Source organism: Elephas maximus, chromosome 19 (genome assembly GCF_024166365.1).
Source record: "Elephas maximus indicus isolate mEleMax1 chromosome 19, mEleMax1 primary haplotype, whole genome shotgun sequence".
Lineage (NCBI taxonomy): Eukaryota > Metazoa > Chordata > Mammalia > Proboscidea > Elephantidae > Elephas > Elephas maximus.
The window spans coordinates 23,720,792-23,734,648 of record NC_064837.1 but is presented as its reverse complement, the minus strand read 5'-3'; the positions used below and the strand labels follow the sequence as shown (position 1 = coordinate 23,734,648).

General features: G+C 39.1%; 1 protein-coding gene across 2 annotated transcripts in view; it reads left to right on the top strand.

Annotated features, from left to right (window-relative positions):
• NLK (nemo like kinase) overlaps nt 1-13,857 on the top strand; it is a 184,696-nt gene that overhangs the window by 160,355 nt on the left and 10,484 nt on the right. For both annotated transcript variants that reach the window (XM_049861463.1, XM_049861464.1), the window contains exon 8: nt 12,040-12,126. In XM_049861463.1, the coding sequence (XP_049717420.1) occupies nt 12,040-12,126 (87 nt within the window). The remainder of the gene's footprint in view (nt 1-12,039; nt 12,127-13,857) is intronic.

The window sequence follows — 13,857 nt, the reverse complement described above, 5'->3', positions numbered from 1 at the left end:
GCCTTAGAGGAGCACCACAGTAAAAGTTAGGGGTAGCCCTGGCTAGCCTTGGTATCCAAATGTTTTCATTTTAAAGAGAAGAGTAGTATGATAAAAACTAGTTAGAAATCAAAACCCATTGCCGTCAAGTCGATTCTGACTCACAGTGACCCTACAGGACAAAGTAGAACTGCCCCATAGGTTTTCCAAGGCTGTAAATCTTTACGGAAGCAGACTACCACATCTTTTTCAGGCACAGTGGCTGGTGGGTTTGAACCGCCAGCCTTGCGGTTAGTAGCCGGGTGCTTAACCACTGCACCACCAGGGCTCCTCGAAAACTAGTTAGGAGAACGTTTTTGCTCAAAGCCAGATACTTTAGTGTAGACGTTAAAGGCCACCTTATGTTTAGTCTGCTTTTAACCAGTGCTGGAGGTGGCCCCCTTAGGTTTTCATGGTCTTTAAACACTAACCCAGGGAAGTTTGTATAGAGAGTAAATTACATCTACCATATATAAATGAATGTAAATGAACTTGGCATATTGGTTGGTTCTCCCTCCCTACTCTCTTCCCACCTCCCCATGGGAATTCAGTTTTTGGTCTGCATTTGCTAATTGATCTTCATACCATTAGTGCTCTCAACAGTAGTCAACAGGCCCTTAAAGCTCTTTACTTTAGACAGATTCTGCCTTTTCCCCTCCCACTCACTATCCCATGATGCATGTCCCATATGCCACTTGTTAGCCTGTAACAGTTGCTCAAGACTATCTACATTCATATTTTAACTGTTTAGACTTAAGATTGAAAAATACACATAAGTATTTGTAGTATATAACCACCTGGAATTTTTTTCAACTTTAAAAGATTAATATAACCCCCAGAAAGAGAGAGAGTGAGTGAGTGTGAGAGTGTGTGTGTGTGTGTGTGTGTGTGTGTGCGCGCAGTTCTGTACATCATGACTATTCTGTGAAAGGCATAGTACTTAGCACTCCCCACGGGGTATATACTCAATTTATGTTTCTCTGGACTGTAGTGATTATTAGTGCAGGCCTTTGTATCAGTCTGAGGCTCTCTACATTGTAGAGCATATTGGATAATGTCCTAGGAGTTGTGCAGTAGAGTTCTCAGACTGCTCAAGAATGAATCCTGGCCCTACCAATAACTCAGTATGTGACCTTAGGCAAATTATTTAGCCCCTGTGTACCTCAGCTCATTCATTTGTAGCACAGGGATAAAAATGGTAACCACCTCGTTAGATCGTTACAATGATTAAGAGGTAGTGCATGCTAAGAGCATATAATAGTGCCTGGCACACACTAAACACTTAATAAATGTTAACCATTGTCTATGATGATGATAATGATTATCATTATTATTAATGATTGGTTAATTGATTTTTATGTCAGCTATGTCATTTTTTTTTTTTCTATATCATATACCACCTGCTCTTGGTTCTAGGATATCTTTTATTCATTTCCTCTGATAAAATATCCCTTTAAAATATGTTAATATTTCTGTATCATATACCATCTGCTCTTGGTTCTAGGATATCTTTTATTCATTTCCTCTGATAAAATACCCCTTTAAAATATGTTAAAGTTATCATTCTAAAATAGTAGATACAGCTTAAAACAAGAAAACAATACATACATAAGTGGGGTTTATCCCAGGAATGCAAGAATGGTTCACCAACAGAACATCTAAATATATTTTAACGTTTTAAATAAAATAATGATTATCTCAATTGATGCAAAAAACATGTTTGAGAAGGGTCAGTCCCCCTGTATTCTGTCACATGATAAATGTTCTTTACAAAAACCTATAGAAAAACTTAGTATGAAAAGGATTTAAGCTTATGAGCAAGGCAGAAGGAGATGTATATATAGCACAATACTACAGGTATGACGTTGCTTAACAGCCATGATACATTCTGTGAAATAGGACATTATATGATTTGGACGTTGTGTGAACACCATATTATATACAGGAGAGAGGCATGCAGGATGGTTACTGGGCAGGCCTGGGACCACTGCACCGAGGGATGGCGCGAAAACTTTGGCTCTGTGGCCACTGTCCTGAGAGCCCAGCTCACAGTTGCACCCCACCAGCTCCCTTCCCTTACTTGCTCCCCCACCTGCCCTGTTGTTGTTGTTGTTAGGTGCCATCCAGTCGGTTCCAACTCGTACCGACCCCATGCACAACAGAACGAAACACAGCCTGGTCCTGCACCATCCTTACAATTGTTTCTATGCTTGAATCTATTGTTGCAGCCACTGTGTCAATCCATCTCATTGAGGGTCTTACTCTTTTTCACTGACCCTCTACTTTACCAAACATGATGTCCTCCTCTAGGGACTGATCCCTCCTGATAACATGTCCATTGTATGTGAGACATAGTCTCGCCATCCTTGCATCTAAGGAGCATTCTTGTTGTACTTCTTCTAAGACAGATTTGTTCATTCTTTTGGCAGTCCATGGTATATTCAATATTCTTCACCAACACCACAATTCAAAGGCATCAATTTTTCTTCAGTCTTCCTTATTCATTGTCCAGCTTTCCCATGCATATGAGGCGATTGAAAACACCATGGCTTGGGTCAGGCACCCCTCAGTCCTCAAGGTGACGTCTTTGCTTTTCAACACTTTAAAGAGGTCTTTTGCAGCTGATTTTCCCAATGCAGTGCGTCTTTTGATTTCTTGACTGCTGCTTCCATGAGTGTTGATTGTGGATCCAAGTAAAATGAAATCTTTGACAACCTCAGTCTTTTCTCCGTTTATCATGATGTTGCTGATTGATCCAGTTGTGAGGATTTTTGTTTTCTTCATGTTGAGGTGTGATCCATACTGAAGGCTATGGTCTTTGATCTTCATTGGTAAGTGCTTCAAGTCATCTTCACTTTTAGCAAGCAAGGTTATGTCATCTGCATAACACAGGTTGTTAATGAGCCTTCCTCCAATCCTGATGTCCTGTTCTTCATATAGTCCAGCTTCTCAGATTATTTGCTCAGCATACAGATTGAATGGGTATGGTGAAAGGATACAACCCTGACACACACCTTTCCTGACTTTAAACCACTCAGTATCCCCTTGTTCTGTTCAACGACTACCTCTTGATCCATGTACAGATCCCTCATGAGCACAATTAAGTATTCTGAAATTCCCATTCTCTGCAACATTATCTGTAATTTGTTATGACCCACACAGTTGAATGCCTTAGCATAGTCGGTAAAGCACAGGTAAACATCTTTCTGCTATTCTCTGCTTTCAGCCAGGATCCATCTGACATCAGTGGTATCTTTGGTTCCATGTCCTCTTCTAAATCTGGCTTGAATTTCTGGCAGTTCCCTGTTGATATACTGCTGCAGCTGCTTTTAATTGATCTCCAGCAAAATTTGCTTGCATGTGATATTAATGGTATTGTCCGATAATTCCTGCATTCGGTTTGATTACCTTTCTTGGGAATAGGCATAAATATGGATCTCTTCCAGTCGGTTGGCCAAGGAGCTGTCTTTCAAATTTCTTGGCATAAACGAGTGAGCACTTCCAGCACTGCATCCATTTGTTGAGACATCTCAATTGGTGTTTTGTCAATTCCTGGAGCCTTGTTTTCCACCCATGCTTTCAGTGCAGCTTGGACTTTTTCCTTCAGTACTCTTGGTTCCTGATCATATGTTACCTCCTCAAATGGTTGAACATCAACCAGTTCTTTTTGGAATAGTGATTCTGTGTGTGTATTCCTTCCATCTTCTTTTGATGCTTCCTGTGTCGTTTAATATTTCGCCTGTAGAAACCTTCAGTATTGCTTGAATTTTTTCTTCAGTTCTTTCAGTTTGAGAAATGGCGAGCATGTTCTTCCCTTTTGGTTTTCTATCTCCAGGTCTTTGTGCATGTCATAATAATACTTTATTTTGTCTTCTGGAGCCACCCTTTGAAATCTTCTCTTCAACTCTTTTACTTCATTTTTTTCCCTTTCACTTTAGCTACTTGACATTCAAGAGCAAGTTTCAGAACCTCTTCTGCCATCCATTTAGGTCTTTTCTTTCTCTTCTTTTTAATGACCTCTTGCTTTCTTCATGTATGATGTCCTTGATGTCATTCTACAACTCGCCTGGTCTTCAGTCATTAGTGTTCAACGCATCAAGCCTGTTCTTGAGATTTTCTCTAAATTCAGGTAGGATGTATTCCAGGTCATACCATGGCTCTCGTGGACTTGTTTTAGTTTTCTTCATTTTCAACTTGAACTTGCATGTGACTAACTGATGGTCTGATCCGCAATTGGCCCCTGGCCTTGTTCTAACTGATGACATTGAGCTTTTCCATTGTCTTTTTCCACAGATGTAGTCAGTTTGATTCCTGTGTATTCCATCTGGAGAGGTCCATGTGTATAGTCACTGTTTATGTTGGTGAAAAAAGGTATTTGCAATGAAGAAGTCATTGGTCTTGGAAAATTCAATCATGCGATCACTGGCAACACTTCTGTCACCAAGGCTGTGTTTTCAACTACTTGATCCTTTGTTTCCAACTTGCCCCTGCCAATCACTAGTAATTATCAGTGCATCCGGATTGCATGTTCAGTCAATTTCAGACTGCAAAAGTTGGTAAAAATTTTCAGTGTCTTCATCTTTGGCCTTAGTGGTTGGTGCATAAATTTAAATAATAGTACGATTAACTGGTCTTCCTTGTAGGTGTATGGATGTTATCCTGTCACGGACAGTGTTGTACTTCAGGATAGATATTGAAATGTTCTTTTTGACGATGAATGCAACGCCATTCTTCTTCAAGAAGTTGTCGTTCCCGGCATAGTAGACTATATGATTGCCCCAGTCAGAATGACCAATACCTGTCCATTTCAGCTCACTAATGCCTAGGATATTGATCTTTGTATTCCATTTCATTTTTTGATGATTTCCAATTTTCCTGGATTCATACTTCATACATTACATGTTCCGATTATTAATGGATGTTTGCAGCTGTTTCTTCTCATTTTCAATCATGGCACATTAGTAAATGAAGGTTGCAAAGATTCCATCCACATCATTAAGGTCGATTCTACTTTGAGGAGACAGCTCTTCCGCAGTCGTATTTTGAGTGCCTTCTATGCTGAGGGGCTCATCTTCCAGCACTGTATCAGATAGTGTCCTGCTGCTATTCATAAGGTTTTCACTGGCTAATTCTTTTCAGAAATAGGCTGCCAGATCCTTTTTCCTAATCTGTCTTAGTCTGGAAGCTCAGCTGAAACCTGTCTGCCATGGGTGACCCTGCTGGTATTTGAATATCGGTAGTATAGCTTCCAGCATCACAGGAACACACAAGGCCCCAAGTATGACAAGCTGACAGATGAGTGGGAGCCACCTGCCCTAATGGGCTTTAAACTCTTCCATCCCTGCCCACGCCTCCTCTGTGCCCACCCCAGCACTCGCCATCCCAGTATGAGCCACGGTTTTGGGCTGGGCATGACTCACAGGGCTTCCTAGCCAAGTGGGGCAGCAACCTAGCAGGGCGTCCTCCTCAGGGACTTCAGTGGAGTCTGCCTGCCAGGACCGCCTACCCCTGTCACCCCAGGGCCTGGGCTAACAGGACCAGAGAGCTAGTGAGAGACAGATAGGATCTATAGTACTTAGCCTGCCACATCCTGTTTTCTGATGGGAATTTCTGAACTCTGTTAAACCTTATTGGACCAAGGAGGAATATGCTGTCGGACTTTGTTCCAACAGACATTATGCAGCACATACCTGTATTTACACAAAATAAAAATACATGCACACAGAAAGAGCCTTTAACTTTTAGGAAAGACTCTCAGAAGTCCTGAGCGAAGCTGCTTAGGCAAACTGGAGGTCTTCACGGGGCAAGCTACATATTACTATATTTATTCTAAATTATTTAGTATAAGAATGTTAGATTAACTGTATTTAAAGTCATGAGGAATACTTCTATAGGCTTTTTAGTTGGGCTATTAAAAAAGAAAAACTAAGCTTCTTTCATGTAGCTCCCATTTAAGCAGCTACACAGAGTTAGATGGAAATAATCATTCTCTATTAAAAACAATTATTAGGAGTTTGCAATGCATGAGGTATTATCCTAAGCACTTCTTATGCATTAGCTTGTTAAATCTTTACAGCACCACCGTGACGTCTCATTATTGTTCCTTTTTATAGATGGGAGGTGGGGGATTAAAGAGGTTAAATAATATGTTGAAGATTATAAGCCTGGTCTCAACTCCAAAGTCTATGTTCATAGTCAGTATTCTACTCTGCCTGGCACCTACACTTTCATGGGTTGTTGTTTTTAATTTATTTTTATATTTTCAAGTAATATGTGAGTACATGTAAAATTAAAATTTTACAGATAGAGTTAAAGTTGTTCTCGATTACCATAGTCTCCATTCCCAGTCTGTTGACCATCTCTTTCCAGACATATTTTTGTCTGCATTTATTTACATATATTCGTACAAACAGAAAGATGTAATATTTATTTGTTGGGACTTTTTAGAAATACTCATGTCCGTATACAGAAGGAGAACCTAGTTTGCTCGGTTCTTAAAGTCCCAGATTACTGCCTCAAATTAACTTCTTTTTGTTGGTTGCTTAGTACACATAGTTCCAAGTGGCATGTTAGCACTGTTTCCGGTGAAACTCAGGTCAAACTGGCTTAAGCCAAAAAGGGGACTTACTGGCTCATACGTCTGAGAAGTCTTCAGCTACAGCTACTGTCAGGCCCTGCTGGATCCAGGTACGCAAATGATGTTCTGTGCCAGGAACCTGACTCTCCTCTTCTCTGCTTTCCTGTGCGGCAGCTTCATTTTCAGGCAGGCTTTCTCCATGTGTTGTTGAAGATGGAACCTGTAGTGCAAGCCTACATTCTACTAGCATAGTAATCCTTCTGGAAAGAACTTTCCCAAATAGCTGCAGAAGCAAAATATTTGGAAGGCTTCTGATTCATTTGAAATGTTTGGTTATAAATGATTTTAAAAAGAAAATAAACTCTTGCATACAGCAGTTTAAAGAAATAAGAGTCCATTTTTTTCATCATATCAAGAAGTCCGGAGGTGTAGGCGGTCTGGAGCTGGCATAGCAGCTCAGTTATGTCATCAAGGATCCAGGATTTTTCTTTTTTCTGCTCTGCCATCTTTAGAATGTTGACCTCATACCTTCTTCCTTATCACTTCTTGAACACAGAATGGCTGTTGCTTGTCCAGAAATCATATCCACATTCAAAGCAAGAAAATGGGGGGAAAACAGACCTTAGTAATGTTCATTGCTTTTATCCAGCAGAAGCTTTCTCAGAAGCCTCCCTAGCAAACGTCTGTTCATATGTCATTGTCCAGAAATGTGTCGTATGTGGCCTCCTAGCTGTAAGACAGGCTAAACACATTTAGTATTTAGCTTTTCTAACTTTGGGAGAAGAGGGTTGGGAGGATGTGTTGGGTGAGGTCTGTTTTAGACCATGTGCCCATCCTGGAGCCAGTCACAGTGCTCGATGGAATTTGACCAGCCAGGCCTGGGTCAGGTACCCAACGTAGCGTAAGGAGATTGGAATCCAGCCTGGCCGAGCCACTTGGTTTGAGAGTAAGATGAGGGCGACTCCCTAAAAGGGGTTACTGGGCAGTCAAAAACACTGCATGGTATTTTGTATTCACTGTCTCTTTTCCACAACTCAGAGCCTTGCACCAAGAGGTGATTAGTTGTCACAGCCCAAATACTTTTGGGGTTGTTGAGGCACTGACCTGACAGGATTTGCAAGTCTGTTATCAACTCTTAGTCCTTTTGTTCATATGTTATGTGGTTTAGGTCTTCATTTTTCTTCATGTTGTACGCACCTAATTGTGTCAGAAATAGAGATATAATACTTTCACTGGAGCGAAAATTGTTCTGTCTCCTGATAGGAACCATAACATATGTTTAATAGAATGAAAGTATGTTAGAGAGTTCACTTGGTTCAAACTTCCTATTTTATAGGTGATTCTGAGTACTTACTCAAGTGCGCTATGCATTTTGAATTCTCAGTTAACTTTGCTGTGATGAGCACAGCTTCTTTGCTGCCAGTTAAGATGAAAAGTACCATGACACTTGCACAGCCTAGCAGACTCTCCTGTGGTCTCCAGCACTCTGCAGTTGGCTTAGGATGACTCTAATATATCATTTAAGGCTTCTCACCCAAGCCCAGAAGCTCATCCTTGCTTCAGTTCACTGACACTTATCATAGGTGTTAACAGAGTACTCTTTATAACCCTTCTGTCCTCGTGGCTCTACACTGGCACCCATTCACTTCTGCGTTGCTGAGTGACTTACAGGTTTGCAGAACAAACAGAAAATGGACTGGTACATTTTAAAGAGGAAAAGCAACATGTGTGAATGTTGGAGGAATTGGCAAAAACTTATTTCCGAATGGAATATTTAGGACCTATTTCCAACCTTTTTTTTCCTGTTATGCAAATTTATTCTGTTGCACATCATGAAAAATACAACTTCTTGTCTATTCCTGGTATCCTGTGCCCAGACCAGTTTCAATGATAAAGGCTGGTGAATTAGAGGGGAAGAGAATGGAATTAGAGAAGCAGCATCTCAAATACATCTTTCCTGTAGAGCCAGTGCTGACAACTAAATTATTAATGGTTATCTTTCTGGACAGGTATTGGCATGAATGAATTGACTCTTTTAACATGCGTATAAATGCAGAAAAAGAGAAAGCATATGACTGTTCTAGGCTGAAATGAAACCTAGCCTTTTAATTTTTAATTGTGGTAAAAATATATATTATAAAACATTTGCTCTTTCAACATATTTTACATGTACAGTTCAGTGATGTTAATTACTTTCAGCATAGCAAACATCACCACTATCTAGCCTTATGTTTAGTGCACTTATTGCGGTGCACTTTTGTAACAAAAGATGAAATTTGGAAAAAGAAAAATAAGCGTTTAAAGTCTCAGGTGACCTTGACATCTACTCATTTGATTTTCACCCCCACCACCACCACCACCACCGTATCCAGTTGTCCTCAAGTCTTACAAATTTTATATTTTGCCTCCTAATTCATTCTCTCTCTCCATTTAGTAGCCTATAGAGCTACTTGTTTACATGTCTTTCTTGCTTGCTAAACATCACCTAACCCAGGGCCTGGCATTATCAATGATGTTGGCAGGCAAAGAAGTCTATTGGTGCAGTTTTATACATGAGAAAACCAGGACTCAAGTGACTTACCCAAGTGTAGTAATCGCAACGTTAGAATTAGAACTCAAGTCTCCTAATGCTCATTCCAATATTCTCTTCCGTAAGCTATGATATACCTCTACCATAAAAATAAAATAAAGGGTAGATTCACCAGAGTGGAAAGGAAAGAATCGCTTATGGGGAGACATTTTAGTCAGTAAGAATTGGCTAGTTTGGCTGCCACCCTGCCCAAGCCAGTGAAAAAGAGAACAGCAATTCACGATCAAACCAAGAACATCAAATTATCTCACTTCACACAGTGAAAAAATTCTAGAGGAAAATGTATGTAAATTAAGTTGTAATAAATTAAAACCTCTTCCTCATCACTCTGTACTCCCTTACTCTTATCTTGATAATACAGGTAGTTTCAGGGCTACTAAATTTGAGATGAGAAATACTTCTCTATCAGTGAAAACTTAAATGCGTCAAAGAGTAATAAGTTGGTTAGCAAATATTTGAATGCCACCTATGTATGGGTTCTGTGCACTTAATGCTTTTTATCTGTGGTAATCCTATTGAGTCTTGTGCAATTTTAGAACTGAAGTAGTCTTCTGAGATTATCTAGTACAACTTCCTCATTTTGTACTTAAGGATAGTGAGGTCCAGAGATACTGATATGTCCAATTAGTTAGTGGCAGGACAGAACTAGAACTGCAATCTAAACTTATCTCTGTTACTCCTTGATCCTGAAGAAAACTGCATGGTGAATAATTGCCTCTTGACAATTCTGAGTGTCTTGTCAGCATTGTTTTTGTTGGTCTTTCCTACGTGGCTTTTGTTGGAAGGAGGCAGATACGTAAAAACTTGGTGTTAGTGGTTGTCATAGCAAGTTAGCAAGACTGAGGCTGTGACCAAGATACAAGTAAATGTTTTGCTTGTAGTGTCTGCGTCTCGTGTTCCCTGGTGTTGTAGAAGCCTGATGAGCATGAGGCCTGCTTATGTCGCTGTTTACGGTACTCCTTTCTGGCCTCCAAGAGTTCAAATGTCAGTGGCTTTTCTTTCTGCAATATTTTGATTTTTCTTAGACCAACAACTCAAAGTATAAGACAAAAAACAGGAAATATGTAAGAGTTTCCAAGGGTTGCTTCCAGTTTACTTCAGAATTAATAATATAATAGTGTTTGTTCAAATAGTCCACTTCTACCCTGAAACCCGTGCACATATTGCCTCTCTGTCACACACACACACACGCACACACCTCTTCCCTCCTATTAATAGACTATAGTGATGTAGTAACAATATGTAAATTCCCTGACTCTAAAATGTTGTGAAGAGCATTGCCTGCAGAAGAGAGCAGACCAGGTAAAGACGATCTCACCATGTTCACATGCATTTTGAAAACTCTCCTTGTGCATTTTCTCACAAACCTAGAATTGTAGTATAATCATAATGAAGCAATTTGATCATCATATGAACCGGGAGTCCCAGGGAGCTATGAAATGCTGCTCTGCTCTGAGATTATTACCTAAAAGTTCAAAGTTTTATCAGAAATCCCTGAGAAGCCGAGGGCATATGAAGTCCTTTGATTTAATAGAAAGGGATCAGATCCAGATAAAATGTGTGCAGCTCTGTGCATCTTCCACTTTCCAGAGCATGGTGAAGGTCAATACCCCTGACGTTAGGTTATTTTCTTTAAACCCAGGCTTTGTCTTTGTTGTTATTTGAGCTGATTTTTTTCGTAGACTTTGACCTAGCAAACTTATCTGGCCACAGAAAGATTTTAAGTAGAAGTCAGTTATAAAAGCCACTGAGTAAACCACATACCCCACTAAGGGATTGGTTTCTTTTAAAAAATGGAATGTCATGAAAATCAAACCAGAAATAATTTGGCCATACATGTAGAACTTTCCAAGATTCAGGTAAAACCTTACTACCAAAGGTCGTATTAAGCCATTAGAAGAAAGGGGGTGTCCAAACGTTTTTTCATCACCTTCCTTAATTCTTCTTTTCCTATATTGTTATTAGTTGCCCTTGAGTCTGTTCTGACCCATGGTGACCCATGTGTGCAGAGTAGAACTGCTCCATAGGGTTTTCAAGGCTGTAACCTTTCAGAAGCAGATCACTAGGCCTGTCTTCCCAGGCACCTCTGTGTGGGTATAAACCACTTTTGACTAGTAGTCAGCACTTAACCAAGGGACTCCTTTTCCAATATTAGAAGTAAAGAGTATAGTTGTTTGAGAGAGCAATGATGCCATCCACCTGCTATATCCCCTGACTCTTCAAGCAGTGAAATAGAAGCTTTATAAGCTCTATGGCTTCTCAGGTCATCAAAGCCATCTCCCTGCCCCAGTTCAGGGCCTTAGATATGGTCATGTAGATGTGCCTGCCAATTGTTCAGTGAGAAATCAATGCTAAAGGCAATTCAGATGAAACCAGCAAAAAGCAGTAGCACACTTTCTCAAAAGATTTGATAAATTCTTGAGTATCCTATACCTGTGTGCTTCTCTCAAATTAGTATTTTGGCAACATTATGGTCATGTTACTGTAAGACAGTTCACATACTTACTTTACAGATGGCCAGGGTCTTTTTTCTCCTACCCCTAGGCATGTTTCCCTTCTTGCCAAAAGTATTTAAGGTATAAGCCTAACAGGAGCACTGTTTTTACAGGATTAGTTTTCGTTTTTCCTAGGCTCTTTTGTGCTCTGGCCTCCAGTGGGTAATCATGCAGTCTAAGATATGTTACTGGAAGTCAGTGACAATTGTTGCTTTTGAAGATTGGTTAGCAAGGGGAAAACTAGTTCCCTGTGCACATTCTTCCTCTGAGGCGGGTACTTATCTTGTCATAAATTGGCTGTATTACCTATCTACTTACACAAAGACTCAAATATTTGACATTCTTTTTTTTTCCCACAGCCATCTCTTCCTGTACTTTATACCCTGTCTAGCCAGGCTACACATGAAGCTGTTCATCTCCTTTGCAGGATGTTGGTCTTTGATCCAGTAAGTAGTGTTTGTTTATTATTTTTTAATGAATTAAAGATACATGTGTTCTAAGAGAAACATCATGGTTTTGATTAGATGAGTAATGTAAATAATGACTTTTCAAAAAATAAACCTCAACCCCTAGCTTCATGTGTCTCATGCTCACTCATCACTCAGACATTTGATGATTAACATGTGAGAGTCTAGCTGAAGAGAAATAAGGAACTGTACCATTCTTCTTATTTATCTGGAGATTCATAAAAGGAGTTTGACACCAAGTTAAATCAGTGGAAAAAACAAGTTTAAGATTATTTGAAAAAATCTGCCCATTATATCCCATAAGGAAATGTTCTGTCTTTGGGTTGTTGAGATGGTAGCTTTTCCAAATACCATTTCTGGACTTGTTACTCTCCTGGGATATTCTACAAATTGCACTATACGTTCAGCTCTTCATTTATTAATTTATTGATAGAATATTTATTATTCACATCTGTGCCAGTAACTATTATCAAAGGGAGACTTAAAAATGGAAGCATGTAGACAAGGAAAGAAAATTTCACATGCCGTGATACAAGGAAGTCAGAATTCAAAAGGACTGGCACACCAAATACAAAACACGACAGGTATTTAAAGGGAAAAAGAACCCGCAAAATTATTGAAGAGAGAAAGTCTACATTGGTCTGTTCACGATGAGAAGACAGCAGCTTTTCTCACACGGTTATCAAATTCACAAAGGTAGTAAGTATCTTTAGATCTCAGAATAAAGACTAACCACCAGAGGGTGATAAGATTAAAGGGCTCTGGTTCTTTTATTATAATAATATTAGAAAGGATGAGGTGTAATAAATAATCAGTTTATAAAGATTTAATGAGTTATTTCCTTGAAATAGTAAAGAGATGAAACAAATCTCTAGGGCCTTTAATTTATCTCATAAAATATATTGTAAATGTCACCAAGTGACAATTGTATTTAAACCTAGAAATTATTTCTTTCTAATTTATTGACAGTTATGTCAATCTGTGTACCTGATTGAAACATGAATATGTTTCTTTTAACCTGAAAAGTACATGGTATAATTACATTAATACGTTTCACTTATTTATAAATATCCTAGGAACACTGGGTTTTTAATATATAAACAGGACAGTTTTCATGATAATATTGGACTAATCATATATTTGGAGAATATCAAACATTTCTAATTATTTTTAGTACCCCTCCTTTTATAAGGTCGAGGAATAAAGCTTTTTGTTATACAGTAGCCATCCAGGAAACTCAACTGTGGTTGAATTATTCTGAATTTAGGCAAGGCAAAATCAAAAAGTGTTGTCAGAGGAGGTAAAGTATGAATATGAGGTATGAGTATAAGGCAATCAAGGTATGAGTATGAATATAAGTCAGAAGTATCTAAAGACAGCAGATAATTACAGGCAGTATTTTTTAAAATAGTAAGTTATTGGTTGCCATCAAGTCAATTCCAACTCATGGCAACCCCATGTGTTACAGAATAGAACCACCCCATAGAGTTTTCTTGGCTGTTGTCTTAAAGGGAAGCAGATTACCAGGTCTTTTCTTCCAGAGTACCACAGGGTGGGTTCAAACTGCAAACCTTTAGCTTAGCACTCAAGGACAAACCATTAACATCACCTATGGACCTTAATACATTTTATTGCTTCTTTCATACTCTAGCACAATCAGAAAAGTTTTACTTTTAGACATAATTATTCGCTTTTTTCCACTGACAAAAA